This window comes from Herpailurus yagouaroundi, unplaced genomic scaffold (assembly GCF_014898765.1).
Source record: "Herpailurus yagouaroundi ecotype Mexico unplaced genomic scaffold, PumYag 162, whole genome shotgun sequence".
In the NCBI taxonomy this organism is placed as follows: domain Eukaryota; kingdom Metazoa; phylum Chordata; class Mammalia; order Carnivora; family Felidae; genus Herpailurus; species Herpailurus yagouaroundi.
The window spans coordinates 60,579,830-60,607,814 of NW_024412403.1; the positions used below are offsets into that span (position 1 = coordinate 60,579,830).

At 50.1% G+C, this 27,985-nt stretch overlaps 1 protein-coding gene across 1 annotated transcript in view; it reads left to right on the forward strand.

Moving 5' to 3' along the window:
• Positions 1–542: 542 nt before the first annotated feature.
• BOC (BOC cell adhesion associated, oncogene regulated) overlaps positions 543–27,985 on the forward strand; it is a gene marked incomplete at its 5' end in the record, with an annotated part of 35,530 nt that continues 8,087 nt past the window's right edge. The window contains 9 exons of the mRNA XM_040484521.1: positions 543–687; positions 1,379–1,657; positions 17,494–17,640; positions 19,465–19,608; positions 21,260–21,553; positions 21,934–22,206; positions 23,300–23,607; positions 26,922–27,081; positions 27,508–27,618. Of these exons, the coding sequence (XP_040340455.1) occupies positions 543–687; positions 1,379–1,657; positions 17,494–17,640; positions 19,465–19,608; positions 21,260–21,553; positions 21,934–22,206; positions 23,300–23,607; positions 26,922–27,081; positions 27,508–27,618 (1,861 nt within the window). The remainder of the gene's footprint in view (positions 688–1,378; positions 1,658–17,493; positions 17,641–19,464; positions 19,609–21,259; positions 21,554–21,933; positions 22,207–23,299; positions 23,608–26,921; positions 27,082–27,507; positions 27,619–27,985) is intronic.

Consider the following 27,985-nt stretch of genomic DNA (forward strand, 5'->3'; position numbering starts at 1 on the left):
GACTTCAGGATTCATTAGTAACATCCCCTACAGGAGGGGTTTGGCATGCATGACAGTGTTGTCTACAGGTCTCGTACCAGCGGCGTGGCATGCCGTGTGGCCGTGGACATCTGGCTTTCTGCAAGCAAATGGTAAAGATCACGTCATCCTTTCCAGCATGTGTGTGAGGCGCTCACTGCCTGGAGCCCTGAACGTGGCTGCCGAGCCCAGCCTCTCTAGTCCTGGGCTCCCCTGCCCTTGTCACTGCTGGTATGCTGGGCAACGCTTTAGCTGTTGTACCACAATAAAATCCTCTTCTAGCTCAAGGGGTCTAAAAAAGAAGCTTCTTCTAGATGAGAAGTGACATGACCGTGTTCCTTGGTCTTCCAGCAGCCGGTCAGGTCAACATTCTGAATGTTGCCAGCACGTGTGATGGAGGCAGGGGGCAAGGGCACAAAGTCAGGCGCTGTGGCTATCACAGTGGCATCCCGAGCATCGTCACTCACCGCAGCCATTTCTCTCTTTCTCACGACAGAGTGCAGGGGATTGTAGTAGCCATCTGAGTGACGCTGGTGGCTTATGGGACGTTGGCTTGGACCCTTTGTGACACCGTACTGCATGGGATGATGACGACCCGGAGAGAAAAAAGGCCTGCGGTCACCCTCGCGTGCCTCCTCTTAGCCGCAGCAGGCTGCTTTGCTGACTTGAGTGAGTGCTTTCCTTCCCTTTCTCAGCCTGCCCGTCTAAAAGAACATTTGCCCTTCGTGTCAAGTAGAAATACTACACATTCAGTAGTATCCTTTTAAAAAGGCCTGCCTTTTCCTGGATTTTGAAGAACACCTCATTCCCACTGGCCTCCAGGGGCACACTCAGGAATACAAGATGACAAATCATCTTGGCAAGACCGTATCAGTTATATTTTAGTATCATCATCATTTCGAATATATATATATACCCGAGGAGAATGAATACTAACAACTGCCTTTTATTGAGGACGTACATGAGGTTATGGCAGGCAGTTCACGTGCATTTGTCGTGAGCTTCACGACAACCCTGTGAAGCGAGTATTACTGGCCCCGTTTTGTAGGCGAGAAATGGAGACACAAAAAGGCAAAAGTGACCTGGCTCAGAAGCAGTGGTGCTGGGATGGGGGCCCGGGTCCGTCCAACCCCAGAGCCTAGGCTCTTGCCTCTACGTCATGCTGCCACTCCAGTCTGCCTTTGAGAACGAGCGCAGGTTGGAGAACGGACCAAGGACAGTAGAGTTCTTCAGAGAAAGACCAACCCCTCTGGGTTGCTCAGTTCTGAAAGGCTGCCTGGGGGCTGTGCTTCTAAAAAGGTCATGTCATTGGTTTCGTGAAGGTTGTCCGTTCACTTCTACGTCCCCCTTCTTCCTCCAGACCAGGTCCCCCAGGTCACTGTCCAGCCCTCTTCCACCGTCCAGAAGCTGGGAGGAACTGTGATCCTGGGCTGCGTGGTGGAGCCCCCGTGGATGAACGCCACCTGGCGCCTGAACGGGAAGGAGCTGAATGGCTCAGATGATGCTCTGGGCATCCTCATCACCCGCGGGACGCTGGTCGTCACTGCCCTCAACAACCACACGGTGGGACGGTACCAGTGTGTGGCCCGCATGCCTGCAGGAGCTGTGGCCAGCGTGCCAGCCACTGTGACACTAGCCAGTGAGTGCTGTTCCTTTGTTCTTCTGCCACGGTGCCCTCTTTCTAACTCTCTCCCCCAGGCCCTTCACACCCCGTGTCATTTGTCTTCATATAAAAGGAGGCCTTACAATTTGACACTTCAAACCAGAGAGTGGGAGCTGCCGAGCAGTCCCCGATGGTGGGGGACCACTGTGCCCTGGGGACGCTGTTTTCTCTGAGTAGGGACACTGTCTGCAGAGGGTGTCTAGAAAGAAGGGAACTCAGCATGGTTGAACTGTTTGTGTGGGCCCCAGAAATGGGCCACACTATGTGGCCGTGCCTTTCTACGTGGTTACCTGGGGGTGCTTGTGCCAGCTGCCCCTGTCGCTTCATGCCCCACACTCCATCCTCATGGCGGTTACTGTCAGAGCACTTACAACAGCCATGTGTGGGTCTGAGCAGAGCTGCCCGTCCCACACCGGGCCTCCTGTTTCAGGGGCAGACGTGGTCCACATGCCTGGGATACAAATAGTAGAGCACAACAGAAAGGAAACTGTGTGACAAAGAGTAAAACGAACAGAAAAGAGGATGAGATTGGGGATGGTTTGGTCCAAGGGGGATGCCGGGAGAAGGCTTTATACTCCTCTTAATATGTAATTACCACTTGGGAATATTATGGTACCCAGGTGCAAAGCACACATTACCTGGTTTTCTGCCCATTGTGTACATATGAGAGACCAGACTTATCTGACGAAATAAACTTCAGAAGGCTGCAGGGCAGCCCTAACATCCGTTCTTAATGTGGAGTCTGTAGCCAGGATATATTAAGAATGACCTCTTCTTTCCTGGAGCCTGAAGTATGGGGAATAGGGAGCCTTGTTGAGACTTTAGTGGTATTTGTATTAGAATGTTGAGATGTCCAGAGCTTGTTTGCTCATGACCTAGCAGTGTCCCCTGACCCCTGACAGCCTTGCTTTGGACTTCCATGTCACCATCATTGTCACCCTCCTGAGTATGTTAGGGGTCATGCCAAAGCAGCAAACTTGGGAAATGCTTCGCTCCTTAAAGTTTGGCTGGGGTCCCTGGGGGTATGTGAGGCATGAGGCCTGGGAGGAAAGTGGGAGGAGATGGTGAAGCAGAAAAGCAGGGGATAAAAGACCCCGCCCTGGTTCCCAGGTCCCTGGAGGGACTTGACTCCAAGAGAGAACAGAACAGAGACACCCCGCAGGCAATATTCATGTTCTTTTGGAAAGCGTCAGGCAGCCCCACCCTTTTCTCCGAGAAAGGAGAGGGCAGGGAGGGTTCCTCATCTGTCTCCCCCAGGGGACTGGGAGGAGCCTGACTGCATCTTAGAGCCTCCCCACACTGTGAGAGCCGTTTGCTGTGGTGGCAGAAGGAGCACCCGTTGAATGTGAGCTCTAGGTCCCTGGGAAGCAGGGTAGCATACTCTGCATGCTCCGGGAGAGAGGCAGACCCTCACTGTGCTTGTGGGGTGCAATGAAGGTGCTGGCTGATGTAGGTTGAGGAGGGTAGCGGACAGGGAGGGGTTATCTCATCCTATAAGAAGGGCTGAGGTCAGAGCTACACTTCTTCTATCATATCCTCTTTCATGTTTTTAAATTGTAATGAAAACTGCATTACAGAAAGTACAGAATTCATAGGAGATACCATTTCCCCTCACCCCACCGTCATCACACAACCATTACCATTCCCATTTTGGAGTGTGCACTTCCAGTCTTTATCCATACCAATACTTGCTTTTTTACTGAAGTATATAATTGACATACAATATTAGTTTCACGTGTATAGCATAGTGATTTAACGTTTGTGTACATTGTGAAATGATCACCGCAATGAGTCTCGTTACCATCTGTCACCATACAATGTCACTGTTACTGATTGTATTCCCTGTGCTATGCATTATTATCCCAATGGCCTATTTTATAACCTGGAAGCTTGTACCTCTTGATCTCCTTCACCCATTTTTCCATCCCCACCCCCGCCGACCCCAAACCTCCCCCACTCTGGCAACCAGCACTCTCTTCTCTGTATCCATGAGTCTGGGTTTTGCTTTGTTTATTTTTTAGATGCTACCTGTGAGTGAAATCATGGGGTATTTGTCTCTGACTTACTCACTTAGCATAATGGCATGCCCGTACCTTCACACTATTTTAATGATACTAGTGAATATACAGTTTCTATCCTTATTCTCTCCCCCTTGACATTGTGTGATTAGCATTTTTCTGTTGGCCGTATGACCATATTTACTTGTTCTTTTGTATTGAGTATAAAATGCATCCAGTAAAGTACACACAGTGCACTAATAAGTGAATAGCCTGATGCATTTTTCATATGTATACAACTGTGTGGCCATCACTCTAGAAGGTTTGCCCATGCCCTTCACTAGATAACCTGCCCCCCTACCTTAAACCCCCATCAGAGCAGGTTCATAGTTACTGATGGCCCTAGAACATCCCCTGAGGGACTCTGTCATATGTACTGAGCACTTTTTCTATTCGTGTGCAATTAGGTCGCTTCCATTAGTTTCTTATTACAAGTAAGATGTGCCTTTTAGCAGTGTTCGCGCCTTTAAAGGATAATCCTGCTCATCTACAAGGATTGCTCATCTGCAAATGGTCAGCACGTGTCTGTGGAGACTCAGGAAACTCCATAACCATTCATTCGGCCTAATTAGGAGCCAGCCTGAACCTTTTATATGGAGGAAGGGATAGTTGGAGAGTTGAAGATTTATGGTGGAGCCCTCCTTCTGCTTCAAGGTGTATCTGTGTGAGGAGAGACCATTTTTAGCCTTTATTTCTAAAAAATTCCTGGCCACTTCTTTCTCTGGTGCTCGAAGGGATCTGCAGTTGGCAGTGAGGACAAAGGGGAGGGTTTGGTTGCAACCCAGAAGGCACAGTGAGAGAAGAGGAGGCTTGTGCAGAAGCCCAGAGAGTCTTGCTTGAAAGCCAAGAGCTGTTGGCTCGTCATTGAGACATGAATCAGAAGTGACATGTTTGGGGCTGACCAGAGGGCCCGAGAAGCGCTGGAGACGGAGAGAGCGGGCTTCGAGGGGCCGCATCCCAGAGAACAGGGAGTCAGTGGGGTGGAACTGCAGCCTCCCGGGCTTGGAGGAGGCAGCGGGAAGGCGGGAGCAGCGGCAGAACGGGGTGCTGTCTTTGGGTTCGTGCCATGGGGGATTTGGCCCAGACCCGGCAGTTAGATTAAGTTTCCGAAAGCACATTCCTGAGCAGAATGGGGGCTGTGTTTTGCTGGTTGGCTGATGGAGGGTGGCTGAGCGGCGAAGGGATTACCGAGGCCTGGTCTGCATTTAGAGGGAAGGCCAGGCAGTGGCGTGCCCCTGCACACGCACGCACACCCGCCCACACTGGCCACTTAAGGCTTCCTTTTCCTCTGGCCTCTTTTGCATGCATTCAGATGTCCATCCTGAGACAAAGCACTTGCTGTTCGGCCTACCTAGCAAGATGCCGCCTCCCCTGTCTTAGTGAACTCCTAGATCACTCAGACCTCTCCGTAGTGGGGGCTGGGAGCTGGCTTGAGGATTCAGGGGTGGGGAGGAGGCCCCCAGGCAGACCTTTCCCTGGTACACATCTCTTTTACTTAGATGCTGGAGGCTGGGGGTACTCTTGGACTTCACCCCTGGCTGTTGACCTGAGGCTTCTGGTCTTCAGGTAAAATGGAACCCACACGGGTAAATACCGTGTTCATTCCATGTGGCGGTGTCCATCCCACTCCTCTGCACAGAACTTGTTTTCCTATTGAACCTAGACTTTGCGGTAGACTTCGCTCTTGCTGCTGATGCCTCACCTCAGACCACCTTGTCTAATTCTTGAATTTTGAAATACTTTTCACTTTGATCTCCTTTCTTCCTTTCTCCTTTTTTATAAGCTTTACGCCAGGAGGTCAGCCACACTACGTGGCTCAAGTGTTCCCACTCTGCACCTGAACCAACAGCAGACCTTGCCAGGGAACACCGTATTCCTTTTTTCTGTACTCTGATTCAGCCTTAGAATTGTTCTCAACACAGCCTGGCAAGGAGTCACAATTCATCAGAGCTGGCATACAGTGTGAAAGCTCTTTTCTATCCCTTACCTCTAATAATTCAACTAAACTCCTACATAATTCTTCATTTTTAACTTTCTCCCATTTTTTTTATCCTTTAATTCTGCCAATTATCCTATCACCCCTAGGTCCCCTTCATTGTGGGAAATATAACAGGTGGTCACTGGGTAGTAATCCTATAGCTGGAAACTGGAGTCCTCAAGCTAATGCGGAGTCTTAAGCTGATGCTGGTTTAATTGAGACCGGATCTGTAACCCCTCTATAAGGCCTTTAAGCACTAAGACCCAGGCATGTACCTGAATTATCCTCTCTCTGCCCTCAGATCTTAGAAGGTGAGTCTGCTGACAGGAAAGGAAGGAGCTCCCCTTAGGCAGCTGTCTCTATGACTGGCTCTGAGGAATGCTCAGAAGGTGACAGGGCCCTTTGTCACCATAATTTAACCCGTGAATAAAATGAAGAGACAAACTAATATGGCGGGTGGAGGAGAAGAAAGTTAAAAAAAACCCTGGGTTTAAGTTTTAACTCTGCCCCTAGAAGTCGGTGTGACTTTGGGCAAGTCACTAAATCACTTAGATTACCACAGCTATGAAGTGAGCACAGTGATAGTTACAGCATCCATCTCCTGAGTTTTCTTGTTTTTTGTTTTTTGGGTTTTTTTTTTTTTTTTTTTTAAGGATTGGGTGATATGCTAGTAATATGTTGAAACATTTTATAAATTCTGGGCTTTCCTCATTCACCCCTTAGGTTGGTAAACTTTTGTGGAGTGCCCTCCTGCAGGAGGCTCTGGGGCCTGTGGCCAGCCATGTGCTGCCTAGCTCCATTCTGGGAACAGTCTTCAGAAGACCAAGTCCAGGGAGTGGCAAAGCCTTCACTCCTACCAGACCCAAGACAAAGGCTGGCTTGTTGGGAAGAGAGAACTAACTACCCCACCTCCTGCGAATTTCTCAGCTCTTTGTATACACACGCTCTCCAACCCAGATTCCTACCTCCTAGCTGCCTTGGAGAATAGCCATGGTGTCCCTGCACTGCGTGCTGTCCCCGTAGCCCACAGAGCTACTCCATTTCTGCTTCTGCTGGCTCACCACTACTTGTTCTTCTAACCAGGTACTTGCTGGTTTGTGCTGGCAGGCTGGGCTGACCCTGGCCCTCGGGACAGTGATTCCACAAACAGAAAGCTGTGTTTCCTTTTGTTCAGCTTCCCCCACCTCTGATGCCCATCAGACACTTCCTTAAGGTCTTCTAGGCTCGGACCCTGAACTGGAATAGGCCATAAAGGACCACTGTGGACATGTCTTTATTACAGTATTTCTAGGGGCGCCCGGGTGGCTCTTTTCGGTTGTGTCCGATTCTTGATTTCAACTCAGGTTGTGATCTCATGGTTCGCAAGTTTGAGCCCCTCATTGGGCTCTGTGCTGACAGTATAGAGTCTGCTTGGGATTCTCACTCTCCTTCTCCCTCTCTCTCTGCGCCTTCCCCCCTCAAATATTTTAAAAAAACAAACAAACAATAAACAATACCTCTAGCTTCCTTTATCCTTGGTTTGGTCAGGCTCTCCAGAGAAGCTGAACCAGTTACACATACAGGCATACTTTGGAGATAATGCGAGTTTCGTTCCAGACTACTCACAAGAAAGTGAGTCAAATGAACTTTTTGGTCTCCTGGTGCTTATAAAAGTTATATTTATACTATATTGTAGTCCATTAAGTGTGCAATAGCATTATGACTTAAAAAAGTACATACCTTAATTTAAAAATACTTCATTGTTAAAAACACTAGCCATCAACTGAGCTTTCAGTGAGTTGTAATCACTGATCACAGATCACCATAACAAACATAATAATGATGACAGGATTTGAAATATTGTGAGAATTAATAAAATGTGACACAGAAAATGAGCAAATGCTATTGGAAAATGGCACTGGTAGACTTGCTCTATGTAGGCTTGCCAAAAAACTTCAAGTTGTAAAAAACAAACAAAAACCCCAGTATCCACAAAGTGCAATAAAATGAGGCATGCCTGCCTAGATATATGGAGAAGGAAATAAAAGGAAAAATAGATTTATTTTACAGAATTGCTTCACATGATTGTGGAGGCTGTTAAGTCCAAAATTCACAGGGCAAGCCAGCAGTCTGGAGGTGAGGAAGTCCCACTGGGGAACAGCACTCATTCTCCAGCACTGAGTTTAGTGTGGGGGTGTTTTGGAGATTGGTGTTCTGAGAATTGGGGAGTGTTCAGAATTCCAGCAGAGTACCGTAAGACCTAACCCTTGCCTTTGAGGAGCTCTTAACCTAATGGAGAAGATTGACTGCAGTGACATGGTAGCCACCAAGCAAGTCAAACCCATGAGTTCCCTGACAGAGATATAAACAGATTTTACTGGGAGCTCAGGCTAACCGTGATTCATCTCAATCTCAGGGAATTGAGGAAGACTTGGGAGTTGAGCCTTAAAGAATGTGTGTGGGACAACCTTTCTCATTTTTTGAGTTCTCTCCTACTTTTCTCAGACCTACAACTGAATTTAACTCAGCATCGTGTACTTGGATTTAAGCCCAGTGTATTTTCTGGGATGGTGCAGACACTTCCATAGCGACTTTAATTTCCAGAGTGAGGTAATTCCGTGGGGAGTTCAGTCAAATCCTGAAAGTAGCTACTAAGTGATTGTCTCTCTCTTGCTACCCCATCTGATTCCCCCGTAACTCCCCCCGTTTCTCACCGGTTCTCTTTTCCCTTTGGGAATGTATGTTTTGTGATTAAGAAAGGAAACTTCAGAGCATTTTCTCCAATGCCATTCCTCTCCGCCAGTCTGCTTCAGCCAGCTGGTGAGTCCTTGACAAAACAAGAAGGAACCATTCGCTCCAAGTTGGAAAAACATTTGTTGTTAGCTTAGGCATCTTGGGGAATCCTGTGCAAGCCCTTTGCTTTGCAGTGAAGGGGCGGTGGCAGGAAGAAGAGCTGGGGAGGGAAAGGAAACACAGGTGGCCTCCTGTGCTGGTCCAGGAGGGGGAGGGGGTCTGCCGCTGAAAGCTGGGCTGGCAGTACTGGCAGGCTGAGTGGGAGAGACTGAGGCAACTCTATGGTGGGGAATACACCGTTGGAAAGGGAGAATGAGCCTAAGGGTGAAATTCAGCTGCTTTATACTGTAAGGTTTGTTTTGCTCTGCCAGTTGGACAAGAAAATTATTGACAGCTTCAACCCAAAAGGAGCTAAGCAGCTTGAATGTCTAAATAGGAAATAACTAAGGAATACCTTACAGTATTAAACCGAAGTCCTATTAACCTTTTCTGTTTTGTACTGGATATAGGCGGTATCCGATATTCTAAATATCACAAGAATTTTCTGCTATTCTAAAGAAATCTCTAAATGACATTGGCAACACTAATCCCATCAGGCCTGGTATAAGTACTGAGACAAACGTGTGATGTGAGCTCAGCCCAGTGCATGATGGCAGTAACTGTCTACCCCAAATAGCCGGGGTTCCAATTCTCTAGTTAGCAATGGTCAGAATTTACCAAAAGAAGATATCAAGTCCACGGTGCATCTTCTGCCGAGGGCACGCTTAGAACTCCTACCCTTTCCCCTCCTCAGCCTGTTCTTTGCACATACAGCCACATGCTTAAGTAAAATCTTAGGTCCACCTTCTAATCTAAGAGAGAAGGGGAGGACCTCCAGTTTGTTGAGCAGGTACTACCTATAAATTCAATGAGCCAGAACAGACTTTGAGAAGCCTTTTGTACAGGAAGGCGAGGGAAGCATTGATTAGCTCACTTGAAATCCCTGGAGCCCTCTAAGGAACATGATGCAAGATGATTTAAAAAAAAATAAAAAATCAAGACAGCAGATGAATCCCTTGGCTCCCCCTTTTTTGAGTGTGGAAAAATTTAGGAATTTCTACTTTGGCCCTTTTTTTTAGACTTTCAACCCTTCCTGGAATCTGGTAATAACCCTGAGAACAGTACAACCCCTGCAGGTGAGTCAGTGTTCCCATCTAAGATAAAGGACTATCACTGAATAGTGAGGGGAAAAAAAAGTAGGCATAGGGGAAAAAAAGCTAGCTGAGGCAAAACCAGCGTTTTGGGGGGTGAGGGAGAATCATGTTTAATGTTGAATGACTGTGTTCCTTTACTTAACAACCTGTGAAGACTCCAGGAATTACGGAATAGGACTCGGGCTGTGACATGGCCCATAAGCCTGTCTCTCGGCCTCCCCTCTGGACCCACCAAACTCTGCCATTTCCTCATCTCATCTTGCACTTTCCCCTTATTTGGGGAATGGTGCCCCATCTACCTGCAACACCATCCTCTCTACTCCCTTTCCCAGACATTGCCGTCTCCCTTGGGTTAACAAATTCCTTCTCAGTTTTTCAGATGCGAATATCTTCTCTAGGGATCTTTTCTTGACACCCTCAACTTCCCAAGTATGGAGTGGGGTCTCCTCTTCCCAGCTTCCTTACCATCCTGTCTTTACTTCTGTAGCCCTCTCATTTGCCTGGAGGGCAGAGACTTTGTCATTTATCTCTGTGACCACAGGGCCTGGCACAGAGTAGGCCTCTAGGGAATGTCTAGAAAGAGGAAGACTCCTAGATAATATATGTTTGAAGTCCAGAAGGCCAAGAAGGGCATGCAAAAGGTGAACAAAGATTTCTTCACCAAATCCTGACATATTAAAAGGCTTAAAAAAAAAAAATGAAGCAAGAACTCTGGGTATAAACAGGTTGAAGACACAAGTAGATTCAGGGAGGGCTCAGAAAAATTGATGGATGTCAGAAGTCTAAAGGTCTGTTTACAAGGAATGGAGATGTTTGGAGGAACCTCTGGAAACTTTGAAGGGAGATACCAGTGAATGTGGCTCCACGTCCTATGAGACACTTCATGGGACACTATCCGAGGTAGTGGGTGGTTGGCATCAAGTAGCCACCACTGCTTGTAGGAATATGTAATTTCCAGGTGTGTGGCGGAAAAAGTAGCACCACTGTGGGCCCCAGTGGCCTTAGGGCAGCACCCCTGCCTCTCCGACCCAGAGTTCTGTATGTGAGGACCATGCTGAAGTGCTCATCTCCATTCTTCCCCAGTGCCTTGGCCTCCCGTTTTCTCTCCCCTCCCTCTTCCTGTGCAGGCTGCCAGCCTGCCAGACGCTCTGTCAGGATCCAGTTCTGGCTCTCATGATCCAGACCACCAGGATTCACATTAATTTTCCCATTGCTAAGTTTATAGTTTATATTTCGTTGATCAGAGAAATATGTATGATGTGGGTTACTGGCAACTAAATCTTTTTTTTTTCCCTTCTCTTTCTCTTAAGTGTGTTTTTTCAAACCATTTCATTCCTTCATTTGGTCCAAAAGAAACTCCCAAGTTCTGCTAACCAGCCCTACCTCAGTGCAGAACTGAAGTCAGATAAATGAGATGGTCTACAGACATCTCCGTGCATCTGGCTGCCAGACTCGGTGGAGACGTGGCTCCCATCCTTGCCTTGTCTTCAAGGATTAATCACGTCTCGCATTTTCTTATTTCTTTTCTAAAGAAGATTTTTAATGACTCGAGCCAAGAAATTCCTGAAACATTAGGCCAGTTTATTGCACTTCCTTTTAATGACATTGCCAACTAGGTCCTTTTTATTTTCCCTTCTCTCTGTCCCACTCCTCCCTTTATATCCTCTCTCCTCTCCTGCCCACCTCCAGTCTTGATTTTGATCCTCTGCCCTCATTCTCGTGGCTCTTTCATCTCTTCTCTGCCCTCAGCTTTCGCCCACTGCTCAAATCTGAGTGCAAACCCCACCTCAACTCAAGGGGAAAGAAAGAAACACAAGATTGAACAGCTAGTGTGTTTGGCATCTGCCAAGGCCTTTTTAGACACCCGTGGAGACTGTTTTTATATTAAATAAGGGAGAGCATATGCCTTGCTTTCATCAGAGAGTGTGTTTGAGAAATTTCATGTCATGTTTCCATGGCTCTCAGGAGAGAGATTTGCAGCCAAAATTATTTGTGCAATTGGACAGGCAGAAAAAAATCCTAATGAAAGGAAATCTATTCATCCACTCTCGCGGCCTACGGAGAGAGGACGAGTACTCCCTCTGTCAATTCCCTTTGCCCTTTCTAAGTTGCTCGGGAGCTCAAGGCCACCTGACCTAGGTTGGGATGCTCGTGGAGGTGGTAGGGACTAAGCCTGCCGACCCGACTCTTGCAAGCTATCGTACCCTGCTTTGCGTGTTGTTTTGACCTGTCTCATCTATCAAAGTACAGGTCTCTGAGGTTAGGAACTGCATTTTTGTCTTCATGATATCTTCTGCAGTGCCGGGCTTACTAGACAATTCTGTAGCTCCTGGCTGAATGAATAAATCAGTGATGCCTGGAGGGCATGGTGTGTATCAAATGCCTACTATCGAGTAGGCTGATTTTGCCCAGCCTTGTGGGCTATAGTTGGGTTTGGCTTCAGCGGTCTGTGTGACAGGGCTACGTGCTGGCAAAAGGCTTAGTCACTACCCAGAACGCGTGGCTTCTGAGACGCTTGCCCATCCCGCAGTAAACCCCATCCTTTCCGGGCGCCAGGCTTTCTGGCCTAATGGAAGCCCAGTTCTGCTCCAGGCTTCCTCTGTTTCTGTAGTTGGTTGCCATGGTTTCCCACCTGCAGAGCACTTGATTTCAGAGGGCTCATCTTGGGGCCATTGCCAAGGCATGGGTCCTCAGGTGAGTTGGAGGGTGAGAGTAGTGTTGTGATTCTCTGCCCATCGGTGAAGCACTATGGGGCATGGGAGCGCCCCTGCACTGCCAGAGCCCACATAGGAAGGCGACGCCTAGGACCCTGCACCTTCTCAAACTCTACCCCCAAGTCCATCCTGCAGAGAGGTGAGCCACGGGTTCTGCCAGAGAAAGCTCTTCGTTTTACTTCCTTTGAAACTTTGCCATCTTTCAAAAACCAATCGAGATGCAGAGAAGGGCCACCGGGTCAGCATGAGGGGTGCGATATTAGGGCAAAATCTTTCTATGCTTCGTAACATCAGCCATAGGCACAACAAGCCACCGCAGGGCCAGTTGAGGCCTGGAGGCCACAAGAGTTAGGCAGCAGAATCATCAGCCCGGAAACTTGCCACTGGCCAAGAGGCTACTAAGCTGTCCTGGCAGCATTGCCAAGCGAGCCCAATATGACACCCCCACAATCTGGTGGGTCCCGTCCAAACCTGAGCAGTCAAGTACATGCTTGTCCCTATGCAGGGGGAAAGGACCGGACTGACTCTACATAAGAATGCCTGGATGGGTAGAAGATGACTTTTTAAAATAAATATTCCGCAGAGTTCACGGAGATGGGGATGTCGGTGACCCCCCGTGACTTCCAGACAAAGGCGCTGTCTTGCCTGACTTCTTAACTGCGACTTGCAGCCTAAGAGAGATCTCAGGGAGAGGAGGCCCAGATGAGGAGATGCCTTGAAGATCCTTACGGATTACACCAGAGGCATTCTGCTGTGATGCAATGCACCCTCTAACTGGATGTGGAAACTGTATAAAAATTGGGAGGATGAGCCTACAATTAAGATTTGACAATTTTGTGTCATGGGAATTCATGAACATAACCCAAATATTGTAATTTAATTCATAGTTCTGCTGAGCCAAAGGAAGGATCCAAGCTAGAAGGTGATAAGTTCAAATGGACTTAACATAAAACCTGTCTATTTGTAGATAGATAGGTTTCTAAAAGTTCTTGTTTTCCTCCCCATTTTCCCTTAGCTCAGAAGGTAAGTGCCTGATATACCCTGTAAATGTGAAGAGGAAACACCGAGCCTATCACATGACTTATGTCTGAACAAAGCCCTGTAATCTGTGTACCTAAGAGCCCTCTGGAAGTAATGTATCAGAAGATACATCTTCCATTAAGAAACTGAGGGCTTAGAAAAGAGGGAACTAGGCAGGGTTCTGTATGGAGCCTAAACTATTTTGGGCTTTCTTAGAAAGCACAAAATCCTTTGAGAAGGAAATTCTATAAATCCAGAGATGGCCCTAAAGACCAGGGCTTCTGTTGAGAGCTGAGGAACAAGAGTTGGGTTTATTGGCATTTGATTAGTGCAGACAAGTTAATAAAATAGCCAAAAGAATACACAAAGAGGATGCACAAGAGGGGTCTGGGGGAAGGTAAGAGGATTAAAGCTGCAAAAACATTCCTCTAATGGATTTCTCAAACACACCAGTCAACAGGCAAGGGCAGGTGTCCTGTCAAACCATTTCCCCATGAAACCCGATCCATCATTCTGCAGTGAGGCCTGTTAACCCCATTTGAAACTCAAGGGCCTGCCCCCCCCCCCCCTCCCCAGTCCCAGTGAGGTGCCCTGAGCAGCCCCGGGGACTGGCCAGGAAACCGGCTTTGCAGACAAAGGAGCCTGGGAACAGACTGGTTTCCTTCACTTGCAGCCAACCAGATCTCTGCATCTGCCTCATCTGGTGGCTGCTTAGGCCATTACTGATCATGATGTCTCCACACCACCCCCGCCCCTACCCCCAGTCTCCTTCCTGCCTAAAAACACTAGAGAAGGGTGCTCTGATTTTCACATCCATCATCACTTTGTTACTCTGCCTTTGATCCCTTAGTGAAACTCAATTTTACTCCAGCAGCCAAATTGGATGTGTTTGTCTAGTGAAGCAGCAGCTAAGGCTTAAGCTTGGGAGGAACAAGGAGGGGACAGGGCCAAGGACCTAACTACTCCTTATTTCTTTTGAAGCCAGGAAGACTGGTCTGCCAGTAGGCCCTTGTGGGGGAGCTGGATGCCCAGCTGGGGTGTCCTCAGTCCTGCCCACATGAGCTGTTGTGCACATGTTGGCATCGGAACAGAGGGGCTGTCTGGCCACATGGCTGACCGGTGCCCAGCTTTGCGCCTTCCCCACCGCACAACCTTCTGTCTCCGACTTAGCAATTGTCACAGGGTGCAGAAGGAGCCAAGAGGGACTGAGGGAGGGGGTGGGAGTGCGTATGTTTTCTAGTATTGGGTCGGTGAGGTGGGTGCACGGAGGAGGACGTGAGCTGTGCCTGGATAAACTCTCAGTTACAATGGCAAGAGCCTGGGCCATTAACGTGGAGATGGCATTCTGGTGCCAAACTCCTTTCTTGTAAAAATGATCTGTTTAAGTATATTCTTGCTTGAGGCAAATTTCCTTGGAATGAAATAAAGAGGAGGAGGAGGAGGAGGAGGAGGAGGAGGAGGAGGAAAACTCAATCTCTTGGAGTAGTTTTAGATTTACTTTTTGATGACAGAATTTTCCAGATGCCCCTGAGCTGACAGTCGCTCACAGCTCTCTTTGTGGAGATCCTCCTGACTTGGCAGGTACAGCACGCACTGTGCCGAGGAGGATTAAGGCTTTTGCATTGTTTAAGTGCATTGCTTTTGAAAAGCAGTTAGTAATATTTAGCCAGAACACACTGCGCCCAGGCCATCCACCCCTTCCCGTAGTCCGTATCTCCTTCCTCTCTGAGAAAAAAACACATCCGCTGTTTTGGCTGAGAAGCTCAGCCAGGACTGGGCTACATAATTTTGGGGGTCTAATGCAAAATGAAAATGTGGGGTCTTTTGTGCAAACGTTAAGAATTTGAAGACGGTGATGGCAGAGCATTGAGCCAAGTGCTGGCCCCTTCCAGGCTCAGAGCCACATTCAGCTATACAGATGGCAGTCCCATGAAGCGGGCCTGGGGCTCAACCTTTCAAATTGTTCATTCATTTAACGAGGATTTGTAGGGAATTTGCTGTATCCTGCATACTGTGCAGTGGGGCTTAGGGCTGGGGCGTGGAGTGCAAAATTAATAGGCTGCCTCTTAGGAATTTCCAATTTAGCTGGAGTTAGATATCACATATACAAAATTAAATAATGATGAGAAAATTCTTTAACAGCCCCAAAGGCTCTACACCCACCCAAAGGAAGGAATCCTTGAGTGAGAGCTCCCCTTGACCCATGTGCCTCACTTGAGGCATTTACTTACCCCAGAAAGTAAAAGGGGGCAGTAGAAATCAATCAGGCAGTCTGCCTTTGCTTTTGTCACCCGCTTGTGAACAGAATGTATTTCCTACTCCACATTCATGAGACTTATGTCACATCTTTTCTGTGACTCCGGAAGTGACCTCTTAAGAAACATTCTATTTTAAAAATAGCCATACTTTGATAAAAGTTTGGCCATAAGTAGAGAGAAGATTTATAGAAAATTTGTTGTGCTAGGACTTTGTCCTTGAGCTTGTAGTATAGGTGAAACACAACTAGGAAAGTTGAGTTCATAGGCAACATAAATGGGTATCTGGTACCTGATTTGAGGGTCCCAGTTTCTGAGATAGTCCCTCATTTGGTCATTCAGCATTTACTGAGCATCTAATGAGATCAGGCCCTGCGTAGGTTTAGACTTGGCCCCTGCCCCTGAAAAGTCCTAGTGTTATAATCAGAGGGACAGTGATCCTTTCATAGAAACGAAAGGGCTTTCCTGTCCTGGCACAGCTTGTCTAAGAGCTTCTGGCAAGTTCCATCAGGTGGGAAACCTTCTGACCTCACTACGTGCCTTGATCACTGTGCTCTCCTGTAGTGACAGTAGTTTGTTTTTGGTAACTAACTACCTTTTCTGTGAGAAACCTGATTCCCACCTGCTCCCGTCACCTTCTTGCCTTCTCTGGGTCTCCAGGGAAAACAACACAGGCAGGTGGAGTCTTGCAATGGAGTTGCGGTAAAAGCTCTGCGGGTGTCCGCTCTCAGGAGCTCACAGAATTTGGTGTAGACAGCAGAGAGGGTGCCTCCAGGGCTAAGTAGCTCTACGAAGGAGTGTTTGGGTAAATAGTCTCATCTTTCTTATCTTATGTCTTCTCTTCAATTCAGCTGCAGTCCTGATAAAATAAATTTGGCATGTGGCTTATGGCACAAGTATCCCGTTTTGTTCAGCAACTTCGGTGATTTGGCTCATACAAAGAGAGTTTTGTTGTGTGAACGGTTAGATTGGGAAACATCCTGCTCTTGTTCCAGATGGATCTCCATCCTCTCCCAGTTTAGATTCCAGTCTTCCCACCAAGCCAAGTCAGAAGAGACAGCCACCATGCTGCAGACACTGCAGCCTGGCATCAGGACCCTCAGCTCTCCCACATTCCACTGCCGTCAGCTACACTGGGGAGATCCCTCTTTGCCTTAGAAAGCCCTTAGAGCGTCCACAGATCCCCCACCCCTAGCCCCGAGGAAGGATCAGCCATGACATGGAGTATAGCTCGTGGGTACCATCAGCCTTCCTGTTATAACCATGGTTGGTAACTAAGCAGAATCTTGGGCCTGCCACTTTTATTGTGGATGACAAAGAAAAGCCAGGGAACTTGACTGAACTGGAAAAAAAAGAAATCACAATTCTCTTTCATCATTCCCTTCAGTCTCCGTTCGCTGAGCTGTGCCAGGGCACTTATGCCTTGATCATAACCCATCTCCAGCCAGGTCCAGTAGGGCCAATGGGCTTGGCCAACTTGCCCCCATGTCTCATTGTAACAGAAGAGGCTGGTGAGAGATCGGAAGAGGTGAGATACCGCAGGCACCTCCTGATGGAATCCTGTACGTATGTCCCCACCCTCCGGCTTATATATACCAAGTTAAACTCCCATGTAGTGATAAAGGCCACACATTCCATCCTCAAACTCTTACAACAGAAAGCTGGAGGAAGGACTTAAACCACCCCCAGAAAGCCCCCAGCAGGTGAGGCTTCTGCAGCTGTTTCTTGTGACTGAAGACACCAAGGCATCAACCTACCCAGAAATGTCACTTTGTTTCTGTCCTCCATCAATGCCCAATTGGCACCTTTTCTTCTCTCCACAGATCTCCAGGATTTCAAGTTGGATGTGCAGCATGTGATTGAAGTAGATGAGGGGAACACAGCAGTCATTGCCTGCCACCTTCCTGAGAGCCACCCGAAAGCTCAGGTCCGATACAGTGTCAAGCAAGAGTGGCTGGAGGCATCTCGGGGTGAGTGAGCAAGCAGGAGCCCAGAGGCCAAGGCCAGGAGGGAAGCTGACCACCTCCAACTACCGCCTCCCGAACCCCCATCCACATGCCAGCAGTCCCCTCCTCACACCGGTCAGCTGTCTTCTACCTTGCTATTCAGCCCTGTAGGATGCTAGACTTCCAAAATGGAGGTCTTCTGCCCTGTTGCGAGGAATCTCTTCATCCTTTGAGGCTCTGGAAGATGTTGCTGAGCTTCCACCATTTGAACAAGACTGTCGGCACAGTGTTCCTTGCCTCCAGGCACACACCGAGAGGTTGCCCGATGAACCCAGCCATTGGTGGAGCTGCAGCATTCCCCGGGGGGCGGTGGAGCTCACCCCCACCCATCAGGGGAATCTCTTTAGTGGGACTTGGGTTTTTCCCTCTCCCCATCTTCTCGGTGATGCGGCTGTCTCAGCTGACCTAGCTCCTGCTCAGGCCACGACATACTGGTCCGGGGGAGCCAAGCTTGGGTCCACAGAGTGCCTGTGAGGAGTAGGGGTATCTCCCGAGATGAAGTCAGCTACTTCCCATAGCTGACCCTTCACTCAATGCCAGCTAGACCCTACGTGACAACCCACAGCTCAAAATGTATACCTTTTAAAATATCCTATAGAATTCAAACCTTTTCATCAACTTTTTCTGGTTATGAAGGGAAGATATGTTCCTATATTCTTATAAGAAATGTATATATGTTCACTGCAGAAAATGTAGAAAACCATTTTTTGGAAGGGTAAAACCCCTGATCCTGCCGCTCAGAAATCACTGGAGAGTGCGAGGAATAGAGTAAGACTCTCCTTTGTCCCCAGCGGACACTTGGCAATAGCCCTCTGGAGGAAGCCTGCCCGTTCCATAGGAGGGGTCGAGGCGTTTTCTCTGTCAGGAAGCTGCTCTTACCTGGGGCGGCCCAGTGACAGGCAGGCACCAGGCTTAGTGAACCTGGATTTCAGACACCCCGGGACCACCAGGGCAGGCCACGCCACCAGAAAGCTTAGAGCTGAGGGCCAGTGCTTTGCCTGCCAGGAAGCCGACTGAACACCATCCCCAGACAGTGGGGTGTCCAGAAGCCGTGAATCTGTCTCCTGTTGAAAGACAGGAAGCCCACCCCCGCGGCCCCTCTGGACCAGAAACGGACAAAGTGTAGCAGACCCGCGACGCAGAGGGAAGGGTTTCAGTGACATGCGTGGAGAAGGTGGTGGTTGGGAGTGCGAATATTCCTCCCTGGTTGCAGAAATTCAGGAGTGAGGTGGCTTAGAGCTGTGACCATGACAGAGACCCACGGGAAGTCCTATGCATTTCCCTCCTTCCTGGTGGCTTGCAGGAATGATCATCTCATCACCTGCGTGTGCAGCACAGGCCCTTCAGTCCTTACAGTAGGCTCTGAGGCGGCACATGTCGTACCGTTCTACAAATGAGGAAACGGTATCTGAGAGGTCAGTCAGCTTGCCAAGAATCACAGAGTCCACGGCAGATCCAGCGCGTAAGCCCAGGTCTGGCATACCCCAGACCTTGCTTCGTTTCCACCCTACTCCAGCTCCTTTGAAAGTATAAAGCGTTCTTCCCTAGACCTATGTGCTAACTCAGGGGAGTCCTCCAGCCAGCCAGTTGGTCAGCTAGTTGGTCAGGTTTACTCCTCAGCATTTCTGGCCCACTTGATTTGCAGTTTTGGTGGGAGAACAGCATTTTCAGTGTGGGCCTGTGGGGATTCAGGTATACAGCTCACGGCTCCTGCCCTGCCTGCCCCCCCCGGGAGGTGCCGGCTGCAGCTTTCTGGACCCAAACTCATCCCGTGTCCCCTTTTCTCAGATAACTACCTGATCATGCCATCAGGAAACCTCCAGATTGTGAACGCGAGCCGGGAGGACGAGGGAACGTACAAGTGTGCTGCCTACAACCCGGTGACCCAAGAAGTGAAAACCTCGGGCTCCAGTGACAGGCTCCGCGTGCGCCGTAAGGGGCAACGGGGTGTCTCGCTGATGGAAGAGGCTGGTCGGGCTGAGGCGGGGGGGGGGGGCCGGGGGTGGGCACAGTCTGTGCTCCAGGTCTGTGGTCTGTGAGTGGGGGTGGGACCTGGGAGGCTTGGACCAGCGGAGCATCGGGGACTCAGACGGAGCCAGGGTCCTCTCCCCACCAGCCGGCCACTCGCGGCCTCCCGTAGGCCCTTGCCTCATTCTGGGGGGTGGCTATGCTTGCTGGTCCCTTTCCCCTGCCCATTGAGAGCTTCCCTTCATTGTGGGACTTTCATAGCAGGGATCTGTTGGGGCGTGTCTGCTGGGGCAGGACGGCCTGGTGCTCAGCAGCTGACGGCACGTGCACGGGAGAGATGATGGTGTGCCCGTGCCCATGTGAGGCCACAGGGCCTGCCTGGCACAAGGCCAGGCTGTGCCTACACTGCTGCTCACTGAAGTGTGTCCAGCACCTCACTCTGGGGATGGTCCGTGGAGGCCCACACACTCCCCCAGTCGTATGAGAACAACACTCGCCTTTGCCAAGCATCTCCTGTGTGCCAGGCATTTTTCCAGCCTTCCTGCTTATTCACTGGAGGGACATCTCATGCGGAGTGTGGTCTTAGAGTCAGCACCAGAGGCAGATGTACTGTGAAGCTAAGGAAGCCAAGCTTCAGCACTCCCTCCCTCATGGAGTTTTGTATCTATAATTTTGCATTGTTTTCTTTTCATTTTTTTTTTATGTTTTTTACTTATTTTTGAGAGAGACACAGAGACAGAGTGTGAGCAGGGGAGGGGCAGAGAGGGAGACACAGAATCTGAAGCAGTTCCAGGCTCCAAGCTGTCAGCACAGAGCCCGAAGCAGGTCTCAAACTCCCAAACTGTGAGATCACGACCTGAGCCGAGGTCAGACACTTAACTGACTGAGCCACCCAGGCGCCTACATTCTATTTCTTAAAGAAGGCCTCCCAAGCTCTCAGGTCTTATAAAAGCTGGCTTTCCCCCTGGTTAGCTCATAAAGTAAAATCACACATAGTCCACGTGGAAGAGAGTGGCACATTGGAGAGCAACCAGCCTTCTGACGAGTGCTGTGCGGTTTCTTCCCCAGCATTGGAAAGAGGTCACGCCTTCCTTAGCTGAGCAGCCAACAAAGTAGTTGATTTGCTTTGGGGACCTGTAATACTGTGCAAGAAATGCATGTTTTTAAACAGTGGGTCCTGCTCAGCTCAGTGAGGTGCTCGCACTGTCAGGAACACTGGGAACTGAGACCTCTGGGTGGTGTGTGGGGCTTACCTCGGATCCTTGTCTCCTAGCCATCCTCGGACTTGGGGTGCACTTTGCTTCTCTGTCCCATCTTTTTCTTTGCCAACATGCGTAGTTCTCCATGCATATGTTGGGTCAGTGCTGCTGCTCCGATATATTACCTCATCTCTTACAATAGCTCTCTGCAGAGGCAGGTCCTTGTCTTTGACAAGGAAACCAAGCCCAGGGGAATTCAGTCACTTTATGTAGGTCTCAAGCCCCTGAAGGGCTATTTGATGCCAAATCCCCGGAGGACTGTTTCCTGGGCCCTGGCTGCCAAAGGCGGGGTGGAGGGGTTCCCCTGCACTGAGTCTTGGTCGCACGCTTTGCTCTTCACTTCCCGGCCCCTCCAGGCTCCACCGCCGAGGCTGCTCGTATCATCTACCCTCCAGAGGCCCAGACGATCATTGTCACCAAAGGCCAGAGTCTGATCCTGGAGTGCGTGGCCAGTGGGATTCCACCCCCGCGGGTCACCTGGGCCAAGGATGGGTCCAGTGTCGCTGGCTACAATAAGACACGCTTCCTGCTGAGCAACCTCCTCATTGATGCCACCAGTGAGGAGGACTCGGGGACTTACCGCTGCATGGCCGACAATGGGGTCGGGGAGCCTGGGGCAGCAGTCATACTCTACAACGTCCAGGTATTTGGTGAGTGTCTGTTGCAGACTTTCTTCTCCTCGGCCTCCTCTTTGGTCAGCGTGGCCTTTCTAGATGCTCATAACCCTAAGCCCTGGGTAGGGTCATGTGCCTTGTGAGAGGTCCCATGCCCAGTGAGTAATGGAGGAGGAGAGAGATGGAGGTGCTTAGATCCCAGGGTCTAGGTGTATGTGCCTGACCGCCCTCTCCAGTCCCTTTCCGGGCATGACTCTTACAGAAGAGACACAGGACCTTTCCTTCCCTCTATCAACAGTCACAGGGAAGGAGGGAGCCATTCCTGACTGCAGTCCCTCCCCCCCCCTCCCAGGCCTGTCTGGCCCTAAATGGGAGGACTCAGGCCCTTTGTCACCCGTGCTCCGGTTTCCTGGCAGAGCCCCCTGAGGTCACCATGGAGCTGTCCCAGCTGGTCATCCCATGGGGCCAGAGCGCCAAGCTCACCTGTGAAGTGCGTGGGAACCCCCCGCCATCTGTGCTGTGGCTGAGGAATGCTGTGCCCCTGGCCTCCAGCCAGCGCCTCCGACTGTCCCGCAGGGCCCTGCGGGTGGTCAGCGTAGGGCCTGAGGACGAAGGTGTCTACCAGTGCATGGCTGAGAATGAAGTTGGGAGTGCCCATGCTGTGGTCCAGCTGAGGACCGCCAGGCCAGGTAGGTGTCGCCCAAAAGGCTGGAGGAGATTTCAGCTGAACATTCACAGAACCCTTTCCTCAAGTGAAATCCAACTTAGAACCCCAGTATTATAAATGAGATAAAAGTGGCTTTTAGTTATGAGTGCAAGTTCACATTAACTTGTTAAAAAGTCAGAGGTGTACATTTTTACTAGTAGAAGTGATCTTACTATTGTATTTTTAAAAATGCTTTAGATCTGTGAGTTGCTAGGTTTCCATGGAATCCAGTTTAACAACCAGTGCTCTAGAGTAAAGAAAAGCAAATCTGCCCCTTTCAGCTTGATCCATTTCAGCTGACACCTACCCTGACTGAGTAGTTACTTACATACTCAGTCTTGGACTAGATGGGGCGGTGGGGCGTGGGGGTAGGGTGCAGAAAGACATAACAAAGACCCAGTTTGCTCATCAAGGAGACAAAACTCACCAAGGAAACGATTTGAGGAAAATGTGACGACAAATAAGGCTGAATCCTCACCATCAGATGCTAACCGTCTGTGGTTCAGAGGTCAGCTAGAGGAGAAACTAGCGTGGGCACATTCTGCAGATGCTTCCAAAAGGAAGGGTTGCCTGTCCCGGGCTCTCAAGTTCTCAGAGGTGACTTCACATCTCACATTCCAGGTGGCTGCAGTGGAGTAGGAAAAGGCCCAGAGTGTGCGTGGTGCTAAGACCCCGCAGTGAAGGGACATGTCCTTCCCCCAATGTAGGCATGAGAAGGAGGGTGCAGGGTTCCTCAGGAGTAAGGAGAACACCTTCACGCAAGGTGAGGCTAGTCCTTGGGCTCAGGGAAACAAGCAGACGGCAGAGATGCTTGCCTGCTGCCCTGAGCCGTGGCGGGATGCCTGGGCACAAGGCCCAAGCCTGCCCTTCTCTCCCGGCAGGGCAGCAGTACAGTCCTGTCTCCTCCCACAGGGCCCGGCCATGTGTGGACTGGGCCCCTGGTCATCTCAGGCTCCCGCCCCAGGGGTTTCCTCTCTGACTTCTCTCTGCTTCCTCCCTCGAGGCAGCAACTCAGCCCATGACCAAGGGAACCAACATCCTCTTCCTCCGCTTCTCTTTCCTTCCTGGTCCTCCAGGCACGACCCTGAGGCCATGGCGGGATGCTAAGCTGGACACTGCCACACCTCCCATGCCGCCCTCAAGACCTGGAAGCCCTGAGCAGATGCTGAGGGGACGCCCAGGGCTCCCCAAACCCCTGACGTCCATGCAACCAGCTTCCCCACAGTGCGGTGGAGAGAAGGGGCAGGTGGCTCCTGCTGAGGCGCCCATCATCCTCAGCTCACCACGGACTTCCAAGACTGACTCGTACGAGCTGGTGTGGCGGCCTCGGCACGAGGGTGGCAGCCAGGCTCCTATCCTCTACTATGTGGTGAAACACCGCAAGGTATGGTGCCTGACCTCCCCTCCATGAGGCTGGGTGTGGGTTTCTGCCTGCTGGCCACCTCCCCTTGAGTTCCTGCAATCTCTACCGCTGACCTTGACCTTCCTCCACTGAACTTTCCTACCACCTCCCAGGAAACTGGTTGTGATTGAGGCATTTGGGAACCTAAGAGGCCCAGGAAAAAGTCATGTGTGCCCCTTCGGGTTCTCTGTGCACTGGCTTCCCAGGAGCTAACACCACCAGCTTCTCCTCTCTGGGGAGAGTTAACAGTCTCCCTGGTAACCATCACCTGCCCTCCGCTCTTCCCTCTGTCACTTGTTGTTGATGATGTTTTTTGTTTTGTTTTTTAACCAAAGTAAGCTCCTGTGGGTACATCCCTGCAAGAACTCTGCACGGCAAGCCAGCTCTAAGGCCAGGGAAACGAATATTTGTGAACAAGTGTTTTCTCTGGGGGCTATAAAATACCCCCTCGGTTTTAGGGACTCAACCATGGCTCAGGTTTGACAAGCAGGCGTTTGAGCTGAAAGCACATTGTGTTGTTCAGCTACTTCTCTTTGACAGAAGGAAGCCTGTCTGGGTAGATGTTTCAGGAGCTGTCAGCAGAGGGAACCTCAGGCCCTGGCAGGGTGTGGGGACAGCCAGCTAGGCCATCCTCTTGGACACAATGCCCTGTGAGGCAGGACAGGGCCCCCAGCCTGCCCCCTTCATTCGAGGCTGAGCGCTCACCTGATGTTACCCGCCCTGGGGAGAAGGACATGAGATTTCCTTTAAGAAAATGTCCTTGAAGAGCATTTCTGTTCATCCCAGGTGTGTGCCTTTTCTTTCCCCCCCTGAGGCCATTAGATGGTAGAAAATTATCGTTCTTAAATGGATTTTTAACAGTGTCATTTGATGATGTATTATAAATGCTGTATTTTATTATACCTTCATTGTTATTTTTGCCTATTAAAGTGCTATGTGCACTTAGTAGAAAGTATTGAAAACATGTGATTGTGGAACTGAAAGTATTTATCAACTCTTCTCCCCCCGCCAAAACCAACCAACCCACCCACCCAGCCCTGTGTGGTGCGAAGTGTTGGCCACACAGTAGCCATTCCCCTGCCCTGGACCCTGTCGGCAACCTCATTCTGTTCTTTCCCTTCATGACCTTGGGTGAGGACAAGTTCACAGACATACGGGGCCATCAGAAAGACACCTGAGGCGAAACTGCCTAGGAGGTGGGGGCCGGGGGGTAGTTTCTCACTAACCCTTGGCCCCCTGGCCTCTTCGTAGACAGTCAGCAAAGGGGGTGAATACTTGTTTAACAAAAAGCTCATTGTTCAGACCAGGTTATGGGGCAGCCCTGGTCCTAATCCTTGTTTCCCCATGTAACCGGACACCTCCATCTCAGAGTTGTAGACAGAGATCAGGGCAGGCCAAGTGCTCCCGGTCCCCGCTAGACAAGAGCCAGCAATGAGAACAAGAATCCTATTTTTCAGGCCAATAGGTGGCCATGAACCTGCCTCACCAAGAGGCAGGCTGGCAAAGGCGGTGCATGGTGATCCGGAAATGCCAGGCTGAGGCCACCGTCACCCTGTGGGTGTGTGTGTGACAGTGACTAATGACCATTCTAGTTCTTATTTTTGTTTCTGAGCCCAGTGGAAGTGTGAGGCCCGTGCTGGGAGGGCCAAGGGAGAAAGGGGCACAGGGAGAGGGAGAGGACCGTGCCCCAACCGGCTCTGGCTTCTGTCAGGATCCGGCCTGAGGGGCACTGGGGCTGCTAGGTGGATGCCACCAAAGAGAAATGATGTCTCGCAAGCAGTTCCTTTCCTGAGGGACTGACGGGTCTTAAAGATCATCTCACAAGAAAGGACTCTGAAGTGAAAAATCAGTGTTTGGGCTGTGTGTACAACCCCTTCTCTTGCAGGAGATTGGGAATCATTCCTCTCATTTTCACTTTTTCTTGTTCCGGAAGCCGGTTCCATTTCCTCCTGCATCTGCAGACCCTGGGCTACTGTGTTTGGGTTTCCAATACTACTGAGCATTCTCAGTTTGTGAAAACTTCTCCCCTTGGAACAAATCCTGGAAGTCTGACATAAATGAGCCCAGACCATCCCTGTCCCTTGAATAGTAGGTTTTGTTCTACTCTGGAATATTCTGCTTGGGGATTAGGGCTTTTTCTACCAGCTGTTTGATTCTTCAGCAAACCACGGCTTTGGCTTCCAGCAGACTGGGAGATGTGCACAGTTGGCAGTTAAGCCTTTTGTCCTGAGAGGTGGGGTAGGTGAGAGGAAGCAGCCTCCCAGCATCGCCCTTTGGGGAGGGAGCCTGGACGCCTGTATTTTTTTTTTCTTTAAAGAGCTAGAAATGTGGAGCCATTAAAGATCCATACTAGATATAATCCATCCACAGTTTTTAAGTACTAAGAAAGGAGTGAAGGCAGGAGCAGAAGAAGGAGGATTGAAACGGCAGAGACCTACTGAATGGAGGGTGTGGGGCAAGTCCAGAGAAGGGGGCCAGGCATTTGCTGGGAACCTACTGTGTACCAAGTTCACTGCTTGACACTCTATGTAAATTATCTAGTTTAATCTTCAGAATAAGCTGAGAGCTTTTATTTGCCTCATTTTAGAAATGAAAAGATTAGGGATCAGAGAGGTTAGAGAACTTGCTCAGGGTTACACAGCTGGTAAGAGACATAACCGGGACTTAAACCCAAGATTTCCTGGCTCCCAGACTCTTTTTCTTTCTAGGAGGAGTTACATATGATTATGAATGTGCTCTCTGGAGTCAAGTCACAGTTTCTGTTCACTAGTGTTGTGGCTTTAGGCAAATTGCTCTCCAAGCCTTAGCTCTCGTGAAGCGGGAACAAAACTAACACCTGTCTCTTGGGCTGTTGTCATGAAAGCACTTTATAGGGTACATAGTAAACACTCATCAGACAAAACTCTATTGGTACTGTGGCTTTTATCATCATTATCGTCATCCCATAGTATGAAGAGACTGTGTTTATTTGGTTTAAATAGAGCAAGGAGAAAGAAAGTTAAATGTGGAGGTTTTCAGAAATATAGAGAGGAGGTCTTTGGAGAAACTCAACAATGTCAGGCCTTTTGACCCTCCCCACCGAGTGTTCTTTGATGGGCCGGTTAGGTGAGGGACCAGGGAGCTGACCTCGCTGTCCCAGAGCTGGCAGGACCAGCTTAAGCCCTGCACAAACCCAGCCCATTCTCCTTCCCTGCCTCCTGCCCTGTTGGACTCCATTCTGCTGCTTATGTGAACCATAGCCACCAGTAGCTCCAGGCTGAGATGCCAGTGCTGAAACCAGCTACCTTCTCCAGCAGGTCACAAACTCCTCTGACAACTGGACTGTCTCCAGCATTGCAGCCAACCAGCACCGCCTGACCCTCACCAGACTTGACCCTGGGAGCTTGTATGAAGTGGAGATGGCAGCTTACAACTGTGCAGGGGAAGGCCAGACAGCCATGGTCACCTTCCGAACTGGTAAGGGTCAGATGTTGCCCCCAGCTTGGGGGTTGTGGGCCTGAGCAAATCCTGCCAGGCTCAGGTGAGAAGCCCTGCTCACCTTGCCCCACTAGTCACCTTGAACTTTATCTTCCTTTCAACTGTTGCTTCACCTTGGTTTGTGAGCCCAGGCTGAGGGTCCCAGCTCTCATGAGGAGAGCCGCCAGCTGGCCTCTCTGCCCTGCTCCCCACCCCACCCCCCCAACACACACGCTAGGGTCAGGCACAATACCATGATTGTTAGGCAGAGCTAGGAATCAGTCCACACAGCCAGTGTCCTATATTATTTGTATCACCCTGCCAGATCCCCACCCCCCTGCAAAGTCTCAGGCAGAAAGAACTGTCTGGAAAGGGACACCTAATCCACACTCTCCCACTCGCTGGTCTCCACCTACTTCCATCCAGGACGGCGGCCCAAACCTGAAATCATGGCCAGCAAGGAGCAGCAGATACAGAGAGACGACCCTGGAGCCAGCCCCCAAAGCAGCAGTCAGCCAGACCACGGCCGCCTCTCTCGTAAGCTCCCCCCCCCCCCCCACTGGCGGCTCAGGGGGGTGGGGCGAGCAGCGGTCAGAACTGGAAACAGGTTCACTCCCTCCCAAGGTTCTTTGTTGCAGGCGGAATGGGGTCTTGTTCTGTGGGTCTGGGAGGCCTTGTGACAGTTTTCCTGGAATCTCCCCAGCCAACCCCATGAGAAAACGTAGATTGGAGTTTTTCAAGTAAAACGTAGTCTGACATGGGGAGGGAGCACTGGCCCTGTGGGTCCAGAGAATACAGAATGGAGAGCAGCTGACTTTCGGTCCTCCGCACTCTGACACTGCAGAAGCATGGCTTCTAGGGGTTCTAGCTGAAGGACTTCTGGGAGAGGGTGACCCAGGTAGCC